We start from the raw sequence: 18473 nt of genomic DNA, 5'->3' as shown, positions 1-18473 counted from the left end.
AGTAATGCCGCACCATGGAATGAGAGCCCGATTTCATTTGATTATGCAGTTTCAAACTCCAAAGTTCTGAACCAAACGATTGTGTTGCCCCCAAAAACACCAACAGGAAAAGCCATGGATCAGCTAGGGACATAATGAAAACCCAGGCAGCAACAGCCCTTTCTTCCAGAGAACTATGGATGTAATGTCGTGTTCTGTACCTCACAACCGAAACCTAAGATGTCTTGCATTGCTATCTGTCTGGAGAAATTGAAAGCGTCAATCGTTTTTCTTCTGTAATAACCGATAACATCCCCAACAACACTAGAGCCACATGTTTGTGGATCTCTCCTTGTATGAACACTCCCAGCCATCAGATACTATAAATGCTAACTCAATTGCAAGGGGAAAATCCCTTTCTTAGGACAGGGTAGACTCTCCTAATACAAATCCCCCATACGGTAATGATACTATAGGCTCCACCTCATGAGAAGGGAACATCCTTATCACCAGAGTCAACCAAATGCTGAGTCATACAAGAAGGATTTTTGTGAAGGAACAACTCGATCATCACATATTAACAGAACAATAGTCAGGAAAGCACATCAGAATTGTGAGAATTTCCAAGCTCCTAGAGCAAAAAGCACAATGACGATGCCATTCATATGAAGACATCAAAAACCGACTCTACCGCATACATCTATTTATGTACATATTTGACTCACATGCTGACTAAACTAACATGATATAGGATCAACCACATAAGCTACCCTGAGCAATTGTTCTGCCGAAAATTGGCCAAGCAAAAACACAGTTTCCAAACTCAAGTGAACAATTGCTCATAGCCTATTTGAAACCTTAAAGTTGTAACAGAATTGGGCCTTCAAATTTGACCGAGCAATGGTTGATCTAGACATTCTTTTGTCGGCTATTCTCTTCCTTTCTTCAGCCTCCACTACTTTTTTCTGCTTATCTTTATAGCCCGACTTAGCTTCTTCGGACTCGACCTACGAGAACTCCCAGTCTGAGAGGAGCTTGTCCCTCCTAGACTTCACTCCCTCCGTCTTTCTCTTGAGCTCTCCCTATTCCTTGGCTAGGTTCATCCATGAACTGCTTATACAAGATGTGAGTCTCATGGCACTTCTTCACAGCAGAGGACCTTTGATCCTTCTGTAGTTTTTGCAGCTCAAACGCAACATTGTCTTTCTCAAATGTTAAGAGGCCGGAAGTGAAATCATCGAAGTTGGCCTCAAATGTCTCAATTGCTAATTATTGCCTGGCTAAGCTTAAAGTTGATAGTGCCTCAGATAGCCTCTCTTTCATATTCAATTTAAAGAAATCCGAAAGGCACTCCTTCAAAGACTGCTTAGCCTTCTCAACTTCTTCTAAGCTAGGAATTGCAACCGTCAAAGCACCATCTTGATGGCGCGAACTTGATCCTACTCTAGCACCGTTAGTCTCATTAGCGTCGATGAGTTCCTTCAGACCAGTAAAATAGGAGTCAAAAGTCGGTTGGTCTAGCTGGCTGAATATTCACTGGAGGAGTAACTGCTAAGAGGCAAACTTCGGCTTTAATCACCAAAGTGCCATTTGCTAGGCATCCCCCGGTACAATTATGAAGCTCAGTCAATGGAATGAAACTGGGGAAACCCCATTCAGTGTCCCCTGCAGTGAAATTGCATTGCGTCTCCGCAGAATTTAGGAGACAGGTGACAAATTCGTAAAACTTGTTTACTACAACACCAGATCAGGATATGTAGAGGAAAAACATTGGGGGTTTATCAAGAATTAAGAAGGTTGTATTGTAAGATGAGCAATATTAACAACAAAAGAAGCAAACACCTCCCCATGATCAGCTTAAACAACCAAATCCATACAAAAATGAAACTGACGGATACACGACATCTTTAACACCACCAGACGTAACCATCTTCAATTTTGCTGGACCGACATATAGGTGCAGTCAAGCCCCAACAGCTCCATCCACTGGACCAGTTGCTTACAAGAATCGCTTGCAACGTGATGAACATGCGAACATCAAGAAACAACGCAAAATTAGAAAAAAAAAAAATTTGTAAGTACCATTTACAACCAGAACTGTCAATGCTTCAGAGTGAAGGTCCTTCGCATTCTTCCCAGTGAAGTAGCTGATTTTCCACACGAATTCTCCCCGATTAACATCATTTTGTGCAACCATTTTCCTTTTATTTGGCTGCTGCTTTTGGACGATCAACTTTTGCGAACAACTCCGCTGTTTCCTCTTCGACTTCAAGGTGGTGGCCTGTGGGAAGTCTCGAGCTTTTTATAGGAGGAGGAATGGGGGGAATTGCAAAAGGAAAAATCAAAACAGAGAAAACTTCCCCGCGACATTAAAGAGGAAAAAAAAAGGAGCAGATTGGGCTTCGTGTGTGTCGGAGGAGAGACCCGGCGGCCAAAATTTTCGAAATCAGGGTGGTCGCGTTCGCTTCGCGAGACACAGAAGAGAGAGAGGGGAGGAGAGGCAGTGGAGAAGAGACGATTTTTCAATTAATGAGTGCTTTATATAAAATACGTGGTGATAGTATGTGAATCTACGGTTAGAAATAACTGATAGTATTGTTAGACGGTCATGTAAGCAATTTCCATCCGGAAATTTGCTTTGGCCCACTCGCTGAAATGTCACACGTGACGTTTTTTGATTGGTTGGGGAGTGCGGTGGCCAAATGAACCAGTATGGCTATCGACCCCCCCCCCACAAAAAAAAAAAATGAACCGGTATGGTCATCCAAGTTGGTTCCTCTTAACTTCTACTTCATATCTAGTTAGTCGTTACCTTTTAGTTAGTGGTGGCCGGTTGGATGGTTTATAAAATAGGTCGGAAAAAACGTTCTACTCGGGTGAGGAAGGACATATTGTGAGTTCGCATTTGTCGTTCCTCCGATTCATCTGAAATTTGGAGGGAAGTGAGCTAACAAATCAATGTTGATCAGGTAAGGAAATCACGCTAAACAGATATCGGGAAACCCCGTTTTGGTGGCCTAAGTTGGACAGATTACGAGTTAAGGCCTCTTGAGAAAAGCCAAGTCTGGAAAGCTACACTTAGAATCAGTACACGAGCCACATACCAATAAAAAAATAGACTCAAAGACCGACCGTCGTGGTACGTGGTACGCATTTTTTCGAAGTTTGTTTGGATCATGAAACAAGCAAGAGAAGTTAGGCGGGAATCAACCCCTCACTGCTCGATTTTTCACCGATTTCCGGCCTTGATTGGTCCTTAAGCTCCGGCTACTTGGTCATTCAAAATTCTCGCTATCAGGTCCAAACTGTTAAACTTATGATGTCTCCAGTTGCTAAGTGCATGATGATGTTATGTTGGCGTTTGCGGTTAAGGGTGGAATTCCACCGTTATCAGCAACTTCAACCCTTAACCTTTGCGAAATGCAGGGGTGATCCCTCACTCTCAGGATGGGTCTGAAATAATAAACTATAATGCCTCTAGTTTCTAAACGCAGAAGAATGGTGTAAGATAAGGGAATCCAACGCGTTGCTGGATTGATTTTTTGCTAGGGGCCGAATTCCACTGTTATTCGAGAACTCGATCATCCGTAAGTTTTATAAAATGCATGGATGGTCTATGGGGAGGGAAACTCAAGTATCGACAAACAGCCATGTCTCTAGTTTCTAAATGCAGAAAGGATGCAATAGGAAAGATGAATGCAAAATCGATGCTTTTGCTTAGGGGCTAAATTCGGTCGTTTGACAGTGAATTTAATCCCTAAATTTTTCGAATGCCTAACTGATCTTTTCGGCGAAAATTTATGCGTCCACAAAACTCTAATCATGCCTTGACTTGTAGTATCTCTCAAGACTTTCAAGAACTTTCTTTAGATCAAAATAGTCAGAAACGCAATCCCAAATTCTAAAATTAAACTTTGTTGGACCTTTTCGTGCTTGAACGAGATCTTCATAAAAAAACAGTTAGGCCTACACATCCCAGCTAAATTATGGGAGGGCATGTGACTTGAGCTGCCTTAACACACTCTCTACGACACCGAAAGGGATTGCTTCGGCCATTTTTTTCTTGCCATTGAAAAAACGGAGACACAAACTCCCAAAGGCTTTAAGGCCGTCGTAAGATCTTACTGTTCATGCAATACCCTGTGTGCATCCATATTCATAAGATCTGGTCCTAAGATCAAGACGAAAACAAGAAATAATCTTTCTATGTAGGTGTGAAAATATATAATTTCCTAAGCGCATTATTTCTAGGAAACTCTTTCTATGGTCTAGTGGAACAATTATAAAACTATCGAGTAACTAGCACTAATTTATAAAAAATAAGATTCAAATGTTGCGGCATGATTTCATTCATTATCCATGAACCAAAGACAAATATTGTTTTACATTAGACAAAGATAATGTCACAATAGGTCTCAAACATTACGACTAAAGAATTTTCTCCATAGAGAAATGTGCAACACAAACACAAGCCCACACAAGAAAATTATAGAGAATAACACGCACTCGAGGAAAGAAAGAGAAAAGCACAATATCAACGGCCTTTGCTTTTATCCCTGTAATTGAAAGAGATCGACGAAAGATTAGCTGAGTACACGTTCAAATCTTTGTAGAGATCCACATGGCGTGGCAAATAGATCATGGGAGTTCATCTGCGCTCAAAAGAAAAAAAATAAAAAGAGTTTAGAGTAAATACAACATAGTATTATGGCATCTATTGTGGTGTCATGTGAATTTGTCATTCTTAGATATTCTATTTTCCAAGATTTTGTTTGTTCATTAGCGAAATTAATCATCATATGGTTGTAAGATTCTTTCAATAAAAACAGATGTATGCTATGTACACATTAAGGGCAAGCGCTTACATGTTGAACAATGTGCTAATGGTACTCGACCAATGAATCTTGATTTATTATTGATTGGTTGCCACAAAAATGGAGAGTCCATTTTGGCCTCTAGTCGTAGTGTTATGACTTACATGCTTTGGGTTTTGGTTAATCAAATCACCTCAAATTTTCACAAGTAAATGGTGGCACATAGATTTTATTATCTTTAAATTATCAAATAATAGTTTAAATTTAAACGGAAATGCAAAAAGTACTTTTTACTTTTGCTTAATCCAAAAGAAACATGCCCCCAAAACTTGAGTTAAGGACCTATTGCTATCCTAAGTCACTAGTTGGCAATCCCCTGCACTGGGTCAAAGATTTTGAAGAAATATTCTTGAACACTTTGTGCTTCATCCACATGCATAGTTGGAGCCACAATACTAGCACATTTTAAAGGAATCTTGTTGGTATTTTTTATACTTTCACGTGTTGTATTATGAAAGTTATGAAGTATATATGATAGCAGAAAGTTAAAAACACTTACTTAAATATAAGCACTTACATTGCGAAGCATAATGAGATATAGTCATAAGAAATTGAATTGAAGACGTTTTCGATAGTTTTATAATGAGATCCAGAATTGCAACTGTTGGTCGTATTTTGGCAAATTTCAAATTGGGTAAAAGTTGCTACTTGACCCTCAATCATCTTTCCACGTGGCAAGTTCGGAGGAGACAACCTGCAAAGCTTTCAGTTACTATAAACTTCGCTAAATGCATTTTGAGAATTTAAGGCCTTATTTGGTTCCTCCAAGTTTTCTAAACTTTTGTTTTCATTTCCATTTGATCGAGAATGAAAAAATGTCGTGAAAATGTTTCTTGAGATCAAAAGAGTTGTAAGGTTTCTTATATATATGGCTTTCTACTAAGTCCGCTTTCTTCAATAAGGTTCCAATTATTTGACAGTTGCTGTTTGATGTGGTTAGTGAACTTAACTAGTCCTTTTAGGACACTTTGCAACAGATTCATTTGATAAATTGTATTCAAACTACGAATAGAAAAAGTATATATAGTCAAACAGCACGTCCCAGGCCAATTTCTAAGTAAGGAGGACGCGAGATTCCACCGTAGGCAATCAAATTTTACACTCAATGCGCTACATGAAATTGGGAAATTGGAGTCCGTCAGTAGTAGTCCAAACATAATGCATTATTTTCTTATTCTAATTTTAACCAAGTGAGGAAGTAAGGAAAAATAAAAAGACAAGGAAGGAATCTCAATATATATCTAAGAACGTAAAAGAAATGAAGGGAGAGGCAGATTGGTGCGTACCTAATCATCCGTCCATTGTACTTCTATCAAATCAAGTTCGATTCGAGGAACATGGGCGATTATGTTCCAATCCTCACCGGTTTCAAGCTCACATCTTTTGCTCAGCTCACCACAGTGTTCGATGCATAATTCTTTGAGGGCAGTGAGGGATCGGATTCCTTGTGGCATGAATGATAAGTTGGGACATCTGATCAGGTGAATTAATCCGAGATGTGTATGATTGGGCAGCCATTCTGGAATAGCTGTCAAGCTAGGGCAGTCATAGATAGAAAACGACTCCAAAGTGCAAGCCGATTCTTCGAGACATCGGAGGAGCTCCATCACTTGTTCGGACTTATCAATTACCAGAACTCGAAGATTCAACGGAAAGTTGGACTTATTTTTTGAGGTTAATGCGAGCTTGCAACTAGCAATATTCAAGGACTCGAGGGCAACTAATTCCCCAAAAGGCAGAGATAGTGGTCCCCTACAATTTCTAATGTCCAACTTCCGAAGGTGAGTCAATTGGCAAGTACCTTCAAATAAAACTTGGAGATTATCACATGCCTCGAGTCCCAGAAAATGCAAATTTTCCAGATATTGTATGCCAGTTTCTTGCAGACTCTTCTGCTTTGTTGTTATATATAAAAATCTAAGACTGACAAGTCTGTTCATATTTTTTGGTAACTCGCATAGCTCCAAGCAACCCCCGATGTCCAACACTAGCAAACTCTGCAGCTCACAAATGGTATCTGGAAGCATCTTCAACCGCTTGCTCTCAGAGAGATTTAATGCTCTCAATTGCTTCAAGTTACATATGGAACTTGGCAGCTCCTCAAAGCAACCCCATGACAAATCGAGAAGCCGTAAGTGTTTACACTTGGAGATGAATGTTCTAGCAAATTTTCTAGTAATAACTCCATCATCAACTTCGTATGGAAAGAAAATTGCACGTAACCTCTTCGAAGTTTTCTTTCCCAGAAAAGGTGGGACTCCATCGTAGTTTGAGACTTCCTCTAACGAAGTGGTAGGGATCGAAATGTATCGAACTCTTTCTGAAATCTCTAGAGTATCTAAGTCAGCAGTCAAACAATAATTTTGTCCCATATTTGTTGCAAGAGAATGAACCAAATCGTGCAATTTAATGAATAATAGTGTTCCTTGCTCCTCGACATCTTGGATCAAAGATCTCCTCCGCAACTCTTTGATATACTCAACACCAATGTCTTCTGGTGCTACTTTTTCCCTTTTTGGACTAATAAGTCCTAAAGCCATCCATAGCCTAATTAAATGCTCGGCCTGGAATCGAACTCCTCTGGGGAAAAGTGACAAGATAGGAAAACATTGCTTTAAGTGCGATGGTAAATGAACATAGCTAAGCTTAAGAACATGCAAAATGTCCTTTTTCGCTTCCGCTAACTCCCATGTTTCACTATCCCTTATACGATTCCAATCCCCAACATCATCCTTTGAATTCAGTAGGCTTCCCAGAGTTTCCACAAGGAGAGGAACTCCTCCACATTTTTTGACAATGTCTTGTCCAATCTCAAGCAGTTCAGGACGTGGTTCCTTTTTATCGAAGGCACATTTTTGGAACAAGGCCATAGAGTCTTCGTAAGAAAGGCCTTTCAGATGATGCGTTGGATGGGTACCCATTATAGAAGCGACTTCTAAACTGCGTGTTGTCACAATTATTTTGCTTTCACTAGCTCCTTCACTGAGCAAATCTCTCAATTTTTTCCATTTCCTTTGGTCATTGCTCCATACATCATCCAAGACAAGTAGATATTTCTTGTCTTTGATGGTGTCTAGCAAAAGAGTTTGCAACTGCTGAATATCAAAGTCACCCAAACTTTGACCAGTTGCATGTTTAATGATCTCTTCCATAATTTTCTTGAGATCAAAGTCCTCAGGCACACACACCCATATTCGCAACTTAAATTGTTCTTTCACCCTGTTGTCATTATAAACTAATTTTGCCAGGGTTGTCTTACCCAAGCCTCCTATTCCAACAATGGGAATCACCGAGATGTTTTGATCATCTACTGATGGCAACAACATGTCAATAATCTTTTTTTTATCAATATCTCTTCCGACAACATTCGATTTCTTTACAAATGGGTCAGTGATCTCTCGTGTTGGCATATGCACCTCATGATTGTCAGCACTTCGCAGAAGACCAAATTGATCTTTATCAGTGGAAATTCTAGATAATCTCTCCCGAATCTCCTTAATATTATGACTGATTTTCACACGGAACACGAGAGGATTAGAGTTGGAAAAGAAGCGGCATACCTTCCCTTTGATGCCACCGTAGCGACTTATCACCTTCTTCCGTGAGGCTTCGCACTCGAGTTCATCGAGCACGTCCTCCGCATCATATAACACATCTTGAAGCCTATCCAACCACACTTGCAGGCGGTGGTTCTTCATCTGCTGCTCCTCTGCATCTAACAACACTGCCTTAATAGAAGTCAACGTCTCTCTAAGCTCGATGATCTGGTCCTCGACACCATAAATCGTGATGGCTTCTTCGAAGGCGCGGGAGGCTATCTTCCCGAGCACCCCCTCTGCGATGCCAAAGAGGTCTGCCATGTTTTCCCAAGGAGGGAATGGGGCTGCAAAGGTGGAGGAAATTGGTTCTTGGCTATTTAACTCGAGAACTTGATGGTCTAAACAAGAATGTCTCAATGTCCAAGTAAATAATGGTAGCAACCCGAATATGATACCCGGTAGGTTGCTAATTATTATTGGTCAAGCAAGGGATATGAATTTCATATTTCACATGAACATATTACTAATGGCATATTGTTATTACTTGCTTTTCAAGTTGCGCATGTGCCATTAATTTTAAGGACAAAAGAAATATATTCCTTTCGTGAGTTAATTGCTGTATGATAACTTTCTTGCAACGGGATGAAAGGGATGTTCTTTCCTTAGGAGTGGCCAGCAGGTTAACAAAAATATTCTTTTCTACCTTTTCTTTATCTGAGATTAGGTTCTGTGATGTTTAGATATGCCTGACACAATGATTGGCTATGAAATTCCACAGGATTAGCTTGGCGGTTTAGGAAAGGACTTATGTTGTGAATTAGGGGCACACTACAAACTGACATCAGCATATGCAAATGCATCTGGGTCGCTAGCGGGATTCCAACTCGAGTTTTGTAACGCAGGTTCTCATTATGGACAATTTATAAAAGACAATTTGCATGATAGGAGAGTCGCTCTCACACTGTATATAACAATCAAAAGCAAGATTTGAATTCGTTTTCTGATAGGATACGACAATTTTATGATGAATTAACTTTCCATTTTATGATGAATTACTGTCGGAATCATACACTAGTATCAGTCTTGCAATCAAACTACACGATTTAGGTATCTGTTTGATCTCTTGACCTGAGTAGTCTAACAACGTTAATTCTCAAACCTTTTCTTAGGCGCATTGTTTTCTGCCTTGCATATTAAGTTGCTTTTGGTTTCTCTGCTCCGACTCACTTTATGCTAAATTTCCGGACAAGCAATCATTTGGCAAGCATCTTTGAAAAAGATTTAAGTACAGTCCGGTAACGATTAACCGCTGTCCAAATGAAGAGCCTCCACCATGGTGGCTGTGACACGGCGTTAGTGATGGGTGGAACGGCGGTGGCCATGACGAGTCTTGCGACAGCTGAGAGAGGAGAAAGATGTACTAGATCAAGGTTTTCTTTAAACAAAAATTTGAGTTAGATCCACATAGATAGATGATTAACGACTCAACAAATGCTTGAGAAAGTGTCCCGAAATGGTAAATTTTCTGCTCAGCTGTGGCATATTCGTTTCCCATCTCTCTGGGAAAACACTTGACACCCGAAGAAACAGAGCACTCTGTTCCCTATTTGCAAAACACTTAAACCTACAGAGACAGAGCACTCTGTTCCCAAGTTCCAAGAGCAGGAAATTGTAACCCCACGCATGTCATCTAAAGATAATTAGAAACTGACTACTCATCCAGATTTTTGGCCTAACATCCTGTTCGAATTTACATAATCTAGCAATAATTCTGCCAAAAGCACAGTTTCATATACTTGAAAGAATGGCCACCGAAAGTTTTAACAAAATAGAACCTTCAAGTCAGACCAAGCAGTGGCAGATCTAGACATTCTTTCCTCAGCTATTCTCTTCTTTTCCTCAGCCTCTGCAGCTTTCTTCTTCTCCTCAGTGTAGCCCGAATTCGCTTCTTCCAACTTGACCAACAAAATCTCCCAGTCTGAGAGGAGCTTGTCCTTCCTACACTGCACTTTCTGCATCTTTCCATTGAGCTCTCTCTCTTCCTTGGTGATGTCCTCCATCAATTGCTTATAAAAGGTGTGAATTTCGCGGACCTCCTTCATCTCCAAAAACATTCTATCCATTTGTATCTTATGCAGCTCAAATTCAGCATTATCCTGTTCAAAAATTAAGTAGTCGGAAGTGAATTCATCATAGTTGGCCAGGAATTTTTGGATCGCTTCACAGTGCTTGGCAGATAATCCAGCTCTAGCTGACCTTAAAGTTGACAATGCCATAGATAGTCTCTCTTTCATATTCAATTTGAAGAGATCCCAAAGGCATCCCTTCAATGACTGCTTAGCCTCCTCAACTTCTTCCAAGCTAAGAGTTTCAGATGTGACAGCAACATCTCGACTTCGCGAACTCGATCCTACACGAACACCATTAGTCTCAGCCTCTTCAATGCGTTCATTGAGACTCACAAAATAGGCGCCAAAGTTATTTATCAGTCCCGCGGATCGAGTATTGACAGCAGGATTGAACCTTAAGACGCAAACCTCGACGTTAATCACCAACCTGTCATTCACTAGATAGCCTTTGGTATGATCGTGGAGCTCTGTCAACGGAATCATCCATATGAACTCCATCAAGATAAGCACCCCATTAACAATTTGAATTTTCTGTTAATCATAGTGAGCGATCTGTCGATTCAGAAAAGATAGGGTAAATTTAGATAGGAATCCATCAGGAACTGCAATTCGTGTAAATCAAGCTCACAATTAGGCCAATCCGACCACACAGAATCATCCATATGAACTCCAAACATTAACATCCAAATCCGACCCTAAACGTGAAAACGAGGAACTTTCGTGCTTGCACGACCGAATGCCAAGCGCAATCAATCAAAGATGCATATTCAGAGTTATATAAACAAGAAACTAGAGACCCCCCAGGAGAACGGGAAATAATGAAGGTCGAGAGAACAAACCTTTTTTCAAAGAGCAACTTGGATTGAGTTCACTGACCAGAGTCAACGCAAACCAGGTGTTTCTAATCCACCCTCTTGGCAATATCGCGGAACCCGGAACTTCAAGGTATAAAGACAAGCGATTCGTATTGTTCCCCCTGGGAAAAATCTGCACTCTCCTGCTCAGAAATGCCAACAAAAAAGAAAAACAAAAAAAAATCAGAGCTTCAAAGGGAAACATTGCCTGGAAAAGCGATCGTCACATGATCATCGAAGTACAATCCGAATTCTTCATTACCAAGTACAACCAGCAGTAGTGAACACATCAGAGCAGAGCTTGTTCGCAGTCCGCAAGCTGAAGTTGCTAACAGTGCACCTGTAAAAGCCTCTGGAACTCATTGCCTTCAATCACTGTTATAATAAAACTGGATGAACTATGTTGAAGACATCACAGAATCAAAGGGCATGAATCCGACGGAAGGTCCTGGACCCGTACTTTAAAGATATAAGAGTTATCAACTATAGCAACTGAATGAAATTTCAAATATTGTATATATCCTTTCCGTTGGAAAGTATATTTACATATTCAAGTTACCTCCTACATGAAATTGACAAATCGTTAACACTAGAAGTGAGCGTCCTAAACTTGCATATCAAGAAGATCACATCAAAGTCCTTAAAGACTTCTTCATGGGGAGTGTAATCAAAATCCTGAACCTTGTGGAAACCCTACAACGAAATCCTAACACCGTCAGCAGAGGGACTCGATCACCCCAATTCCGGACCTTTTTTGAAATCATAAGTAGTTAAGCGTTATCTCGGATGTAATCAACAATTAATAAGAAGTGTTTGCTTGCATTTATTTTTTTCATGTATTGGAAACAATAAAGCAGACTGACTTGTTTGTTGTTTCGTTAAGTGTCTCTAAAGTCATAATCATGTTTGGTTATACTAAATAACTAGCTCGGTGGCCCGTGCTCACGCGACATTAAAATTTGATCGTATTCAAGCAACTTTCGGATTTCTCTAGATAATTAATGTGTAATTTACAACAAACTAAGTTTATAGCCAGTCATTTACATTTGGTAGTCATCCTATCCTGTATTTTGGTTCATGCCAAAGAAGGATTAAGTCGAATATAAAAAGGATATAACTCGAATAAAATTGTCCCATGTGGGATGTGTGATAAAGATAGATAGAATTTACATCCATACAAAACAATGGACGTGTTTATTTTTGAAAATATCCGATTTTACTATTATGATTTACCATACTGTAGATAAAATATAGCAAAATCTCTAGATGCCATATCTTATCCTATCCATCCCGACTAGAAATTCAGACGACCAAACGCAGTTAGGAAGGTCTATATATATATTCCACTGTGTTGATGAATCGTTCTAAATCCCTTTAGGGTTTTGATGAGACACGTTTATATGTTCAGTTTGACACAATTTTATCACTATATGAATCTAAGAACAAATCCAAGAGAATTACCAAAAAAGTCGTCAAACTATTGCAATTGTGTCAACTTCGTTAAAAAAAAAAAAAATTGGGCCAATTCAGTCCTAAACCTTTTTGTATTTGTGTCAATTTAGTTTATTCAGCTAATTTTGATCGGACGATGCTGATATGGCGCTGCAGCTCTAACGTGGACTTTTTTTAAAATAATATTTTACAACTTTCTTCCTTTTTTTAAGTTTTTTTTGGACCCGGGGGCCAGCGAGGCCAAATGGACTGAATTGGCACATATACAAAAGGTTTAGAACTGAATTAGTACAATTAAAATAAATTTAGGACTCTTTAGTAATTTTTCCTATCAAATCCTTGAATTTCTAGATAGCTTAAGTTGAGTGAAAATATAGTTTAAATTAAAAAGCAGGTACCGGATCAAGAAAGGTCAAGGAATAATTATAATTAGTCATTCAAAAATTCAAAAATACAAAATGGGATGATTAGATTTGTGAGATTAATTTCGGTAAAAATCAAACCGCCAAAGCACTAGAGTTTCAAAAATCAAATTCCCACCCTATGATCGTGAAACTCTCCTACAGCATTAAATTCAATGGTACTCCTATGCCTTTTTTACTCCATCCATGTCCTCTACGACAAGGCGATCCACTTTCCCCCACCTTTTTATCCTAGTGTCGAATGTCCTGTCTTGCATGTTAACTGCGGCAGTAAATGAAGGCAATTTCACAGGTATTAAACTCAACTATCACTGCTCAATCCTTTCACATTTGCTGTTTGCAGATGACGCTATTTTCTTCCTTGACGGAAAAATCTCAGAATGCCAGAATTTGAACCAGATTCTGACCCTTATTGCTATGCTTCAGGTCAGGTTGTTAAACTGAACAAATATGGTATTTATTTTAGCAGTGGCTGCCCTCAATCTTTACGGAATACACTAGCAACAGAGTTCAGGGTCCTGGAATAGAAAAAGACAAGACAGAATCTTGGTCTTCCATCAGATTGGGGTCAGACTAAGTGCCAACTTTTCTCGTGGATTCTAGCACGGGTTCACCGTAAACTGGAAGGGTGGAAAGAGAAGTTGATTTCAATGGGGGGAAGAAAAGTCCTAATCAAAGCTGTAGTCCAGGTGATTCCCCAATATGCAATGACTGTGTTCAAAGTACCTATCTCGATTGGGATTGTAGTTCAATTGGTTAAAGCATTGCCCTATGAAGGCGGAAGCGAGAAATGGCCACATATTTCGGCAACAGAGCCCTGATCCGTGGCACATTGTAAATATTGTGCTCACAAATTGCCTAAGCTTTACACGGTGGAATGCAAGCTCGTAACCAGTGGAACACAAGTAGAGGAAAGATCTGAGTAACTTGGAATCCCTACCTATTAAGCAACCGCCACGCCCTGGAGCTCTCAAGCTCAACGGCGATGGCTCAATCATCTCGGGACAAGCTACTGGTGCCATCACTGGCCTCCTTCGCGATGATAATGGCCGATGCATTGATGGCTTTGCACAATCTGTCAATGCTACTGATCCCGAACAAGTTGAAGCCCTAGCAAGTCAACAAACTATTAAATTTGTTGTCAATCGCATTGCCCAGGACAGTGCTGACCTCAGTACGTCAACACTGGTTGCCATTGAATCTGACTGCAAGAATGTAATTGAAGATCTTACCCGCCAGCAACGATGGTCTGCGTCAAACCCCTCGGCTCAACCGTGTGCGACTCTGCTCCAATCGTCCTCGACTCCTCGTGGAGTTCTTCCCCAATTCTGTTGGAGTGCTCCCGCTTGATGGGTCCAAACGCATCACTTTTTTCATTTAGTTTCTATTTTAGGGAAGCAAACAAGCTTGCCCACTGGCTGTGCCAAGCCCATCGGCGGAAGGCCCTCCCTTCGGACTGGCCCACTTCACCGCCAACTGTTCTATGGGCTCTCCTATGTTCTGAAGCCTACCCCACTTGTACCTCTGCAACTAACTTACTTTAATACATGCATCTTCACGACCAAAAAAACAAAAAGAGCTGACCTGCGGAAGCATCTACTATTGATTAATCAAAATCTCACTTCAATTACGAAAATGCCCCTACAAGATAGGGTTTGTGCTTTTTTGCATGGAAAATTTGGCCGTAAGCATTTGCATGGGCGCCACGTGTCCGTGTTTTCCTCCGTCTTTCAGCTATCGCACCACCACGTTTACCCGTTTCTCTCTCTCCTCTCCATGGAGAGATCTTAAATAGCCAGACAACTTGGGCCTGATCCCCAGTCAGGCTACGAGCGGAATCCGGCGATGGACGCAACGACGGAGAAGGACACGGCCCCTCTGACGGCGGGTACAGTAGTGGAGGAGAGCATGGTGGTGGGGATGGTGATGCAGGAACCAGTGCATTCGGCGGAGAGGAAGCCGAAGACGAAGGTGATGGTGGCGGTGGACGAGAGCGAAGGGAGTTTCTACGCGCTGAGGTGGACGCTGGACCACCAGGTCGGGAGGAGTAGCCCCGCTCCGGCGGCAGACGACGACGAGGAGGTGGAGATGATCACGCTCGTTCACGTTCAGCAGCCTTTTCATCACTATGCCGTCCCCGCCGGCCCTGCAGGAACAGGTTTCTCTCTCTCCGTCCAAAATTCATTTAGAACTACACAAACCGATGGTCGTTAATGGTTCATAAGACACCGTTGCATCTCACTAGTCATCAAAGCATGTAAATCTGCAAGAATGGCAAAGCTTGACATATAGATTGTACTAACATTTACATGGATTTGTTCGGGGGCGTCCGGTGGGGGTGGTCGCAGCGATGTATGCAACATCGGCGGCAGCGGAATCGGTGAGGAAAGCCCAAGAGGAGAACACGGCCATCATAATGTCCCGTGCTTTGCACATGTGCAAAGAATCGATGGTGATTCGACTCATCTCCTACCACTTCTTCCCCTAAATTTCTTGTCCTGTAATAGAAAGTGTAAAAAGTGAGAAACAAAAGTAAGAAAGGAGAGTTGGTGATCACGTTTGACGATGCTGAGTTGAGCACTGGCCAATTGTAAACTCAAGGATGTTTGCAGGTTAAGGCAGAGACCGTGATTCTGATCGGGGACCCGAAGGACATGATCTGCCAGGCAACGGAGCAAATGCATGTGGATCTCCTCGTCGTGGGCAGCCGCGGACTCGGCAAGATCAAAAGGTGATGATGCTCATACCCGGTGGACTAAGTAATCTAGACGGTTTCTTGCTATTACTGGCACGATTGAAAGGATTAGTAACTGAATTGGCCACTATACTTAGTACAATAGTTTTATGAGTTCTTGGACGATTTTAGACATCTCCAATGAAGTTTTTCCGATAATTCAGTCTACCACGAAGCATGTTCATCATTGAGTCGACTGTCTTTTTTGGAAATTGCAGGGCATTGTTAGGGAGTGTGAGCGACTACTGCGCACATCACGCGAAATGCCCAATCCTGATTGTGAAGCCCCCAAAAGAAGCGAGCAAGCCATGAGGAAGGGATCGACGAGAGAGATCAGGCGGTGGTCGATGTGCTGAAAAATTAAGAATGTAAATTATAGAATGGGTGTAATAAATGCGTACTTGTTTCTTGGCAACGGGCGAACTTTTTTAAATAGAAGAGTGGGACAAAACCTTGTCCAAACATATGCTCCTAATCAGAAATTGCGGGTAGAAGACAGGTTATTTCGTAAAATACGTAGCTATGCCAAGGTTTAATTTGCGCTCCTTAAACAGAATTGGTGTAGATCAGAAAAAGAAAAAAGAACTCCACTTTTCTATGTTGGAATATTTTTCTTGCGGCCGGCAAGATCAGAAAACCTAATACGTTACTACCGTGTAACGACATGAACTATAATTTGTGCTCCTTAAACAGAATTGGTGTAGGGTTTAAATGATATGCCAAGATCCTGCAAACCAATATATGATAAAGAAGGCTTCTTAGGGTTCCCCAAGTTTAACACAGTGGAAACTAGGGGAACTCCATGAATGAGTAGAGCTACCTGAGAGTAACTTGAGCTCGACTTACTCGAGATTGACAGCCTGATTTTCGCTCGAGCTTTAGGTCGAGCTACTCAAGTAATCCTGTAGTAACTTAAAAATCTAGATAATCAAATATAATCGGAGAAATCTATATATATAACACTAAGTCGATGAATCGATCTAGTATTTTTAGGGTTTGATGTGATATATCACTATAGAGATCTGAGATCAAATCCTTGAACTTCTAGACCCTTTTTTTTTTCTGAGATCAAATCCTTGAACTTCTAGACCCTTTTTTTTTTTTCGCAGAATTTTTCTAGGCGGTTTAAGTTGAATGGAAATATAGTTTAGATTGAAAAGGAAGTGCGGGATCAAGGAAAGTCGAGGAATAAATATAAGTAGTCATTCAAAAATACCAAAATACACATTGGATGATTAGATTTGTGAGATTAATTTCGGTAAATACCAAATCGCCAAAGCACTAAAGTTTCAAAAATCAAATTCCCATCCTAGAAGCGGAAAGGTGATCGTGAAACTAAACCGAATATTAAGAGCTGACCTATGAGAGCAGCAACTGTAGATTAATCAAAATTTCGAAAAATTTGCGGAAATGCCCCTGGAAGATAGGGTTTGTGCTTTTTTCGCATGGAAAGTTTGCCCGTAAGCATTTGCATGGACGCCACGTGTCCATGTTCTCCTTCCTCCTCCTTCAGCTATCGCGCCCCCATGTCTGCCCGTTTCTCTTACTCCTCTCAATGGAGAGATCTTAAATAGCAAAGACAACTTCGGCCTGATCCCCAGTCAGGCCACGAGCGGAATCCGGCGATGGACGAAACGATGGCGACGGACACGGCCCCGCTGACGGCGGGTGGAGCAGTCCAGGAGAGACCCTAAATTTCATATTTGACGATGTTGAGTTGAGCTTTGGTTAATGCAGACAACACAATTGTAAACCCAAGGATGCCTGCAGGTTAAGGCAGAGACCTTGATTCTGATCGGGGACCCCAAAGACATGATCTGCCAGGCGACGGAGCAAATGCACGTGGATCTCCTCGTCGTGGGCAGCCGCCGACTCGGCAAGATCAAAAGGTGATGATGATCGTAAGAGCAAACCCTTTGATGTGTCACTGTAAGCACTCGGTGGATCGAGATGGCTTCTTGCTATTACAGGCTCAGTAACGATTCAGTGGTCGATGGAGTTGTCTAACGATGACCATTAGATTGGTGTGAGACTAGGGTATGGTCGAGTCTTTTGAGTTCTATTTGCGGAAAGAGGAAAAATTGTCTAGAAAAACTTTCGGGAAAATTATCAAAAAAGTCTTAAATATATTATAATTATGTCAATTCAATTCTAAAACTTTTTATTTTTGTTAACTCAATCATAAACCTTTTACAATTGTATTATTTCAATCTATCCAAATAACTTTGAACATCCGACACGGCCGGCTAGCGATTGAATATTTTAATATTTTTTGAATTTTTATATTTTTTATATTTTTTCTTTTTTCTTTTCTTTTCTTCCTCCTCCTCTCCCTACCTCCAGCCGGTCGCCGGAACGGCCAAGGACGCGGTCGGAGAGGCTAGTGACGGCGAGGCAAAGCCCCGCCATCGCTAGGTGAGGCCGGCGAACGGCCAAAGACGCTATCGAAGAGGCCGGCGACGGTGAGGTCGAGCCCCACCATGGGCGAGC

General features: G+C 41.1%; 4 protein-coding genes and 1 pseudogene across 6 annotated transcripts; 1 reads left to right on the top strand and 4 right to left on the bottom strand.

Annotated features, from left to right (window-relative positions):
* Positions 1–608: 608 nt before the first annotated feature.
* LOC125315976 lies at positions 609–2176 on the bottom strand (annotated as a pseudogene).
* Positions 2177–4312: 2136 nt separating this feature from the next.
* On the bottom strand, positions 4313–8848 carry LOC125316052 (disease resistance protein RGA2-like). Its single transcript, XM_048283017.1, has 2 exons — positions 8414–8848; positions 4313–4631 (listed from the first exon to the last, which is right to left on the bottom strand). Exons 1-2 carry the CDS (start codon positions 8711–8713, stop codon positions 4563–4565), a joined length of 369 nt encoding a protein of 122 aa, XP_048138974.1. The 5' UTR covers positions 8714–8848; the 3' UTR covers positions 4313–4562.
* Positions 4340–7233, bottom strand: LOC115741921 (disease resistance protein RGA2-like). Its single transcript, XM_048283016.1, has 2 exons — positions 6140–7233; positions 4340–4636 (listed from the first exon to the last, which is right to left on the bottom strand). Exon 1 carries the CDS (start codon positions 7223–7225, stop codon positions 6140–6142), a length of 1086 nt encoding a protein of 361 aa, XP_048138973.1. The 5' UTR covers positions 7226–7233; the 3' UTR covers positions 4340–4636.
* Positions 8849–10201: 1353 nt separating the features above from the next.
* LOC125315975 lies at positions 10202–11019 on the bottom strand. Its single transcript, XM_048282603.1, has one exon. The coding sequence runs from the start codon at positions 11017–11019 to the stop codon at positions 10213–10215; it is 807 nt and encodes a 268-aa protein (XP_048138560.1). The 3' UTR covers positions 10202–10212.
* A 4037-nt stretch (positions 11020–15056) lies between these two features.
* On the top strand, positions 15057–18069 carry LOC115741847 (universal stress protein A-like protein). 3 transcript variants are annotated; one of them, XR_007199130.1, is made up of 4 exons: positions 15057–15407; positions 15598–15701; positions 15862–16037; positions 17954–18069. XR_007199130.1 is itself a non-coding variant. In XM_030675860.2 (4 exons), the coding sequence occupies exons 1-4, from the start codon at positions 15095–15097 to the stop codon at positions 16293–16295; spliced, it is 630 nt and encodes a 209-aa protein (XP_030531720.1). In that variant the 5' UTR covers positions 15059–15094; the 3' UTR covers positions 16296–16398. The 3 variants fall into 3 exon arrangements, 2 of the variants coding, with proteins under 2 accessions (XP_048137733.1, XP_030531720.1); XM_030675860.2 differs by lacking the exon at positions 17954–18069 and adding an exon at positions 16202–16398 and having other exon boundaries at positions 15059–15407; positions 15862–15980; XM_048281776.1 differs by lacking the exons at positions 15862–16037; positions 17954–18069 and adding an exon at positions 17754–17886 and having other exon boundaries at positions 15058–15407.
* The last annotated feature ends 404 nt before the right edge of the window (positions 18070–18473 follow it).

This window comes from Rhodamnia argentea, chromosome 7 (assembly GCF_020921035.1).
Source record: "Rhodamnia argentea isolate NSW1041297 chromosome 7, ASM2092103v1, whole genome shotgun sequence".
Lineage (NCBI taxonomy): Eukaryota > Viridiplantae > Streptophyta > Magnoliopsida > Myrtales > Myrtaceae > Rhodamnia > Rhodamnia argentea.
Note: the sequence above shows the minus strand (reverse complement) of the source record. Positions and strands in the feature narration are given on the sequence as shown.

What these genes read in the sequence shown, in the direction of transcription:
- LOC115741921 (XM_048283016.1), bottom strand. Translation starts at nt 7,225, where the DNA reads ATGGGACAAAATTATTGTTTGACTGCTGACTTAGATACTCTAGAGATT.
- LOC125316052 (XM_048283017.1), bottom strand. Translation starts at nt 8,713, where the DNA reads ATGGCAGACCTCTTTGGCATCGCAGAGGGGGTGCTCGGGAAGATAGCC. An exon ending in ACGGTGGCATCAAAGGGAAG is followed by an intron (nt 4,632 to 8,413) that starts GTATGCCGCTTC and finishes TTTTGAGCGCAG; the next exon opens with ATGAACTCCCATGATCTATT.
- LOC125315975 (XM_048282603.1), bottom strand. Translation starts at nt 11,019, where the DNA reads ATGGAGTTCATATGGATGATTCCGTTGACAGAGCTCCACGATCATACC.
- LOC115741847 (XM_030675860.2), top strand. Translation starts at nt 15,095, where the DNA reads ATGGACGCAACGACGGAGAAGGACACGGCCCCTCTGACGGCGGGTACA. An exon ending in ACATGTGCAAAGAATCGATG is followed by an intron (nt 15,702 to 15,861) that starts GTGATTCGACTC and finishes GGATGTTTGCAG; the next exon opens with GTTAAGGCAGAGACCGTGAT. An exon ending in GGACTCGGCAAGATCAAAAG is followed by an intron (nt 15,981 to 16,201) that starts GTGATGATGCTC and finishes TGGAAATTGCAG; the next exon opens with GGCATTGTTAGGGAGTGTGA.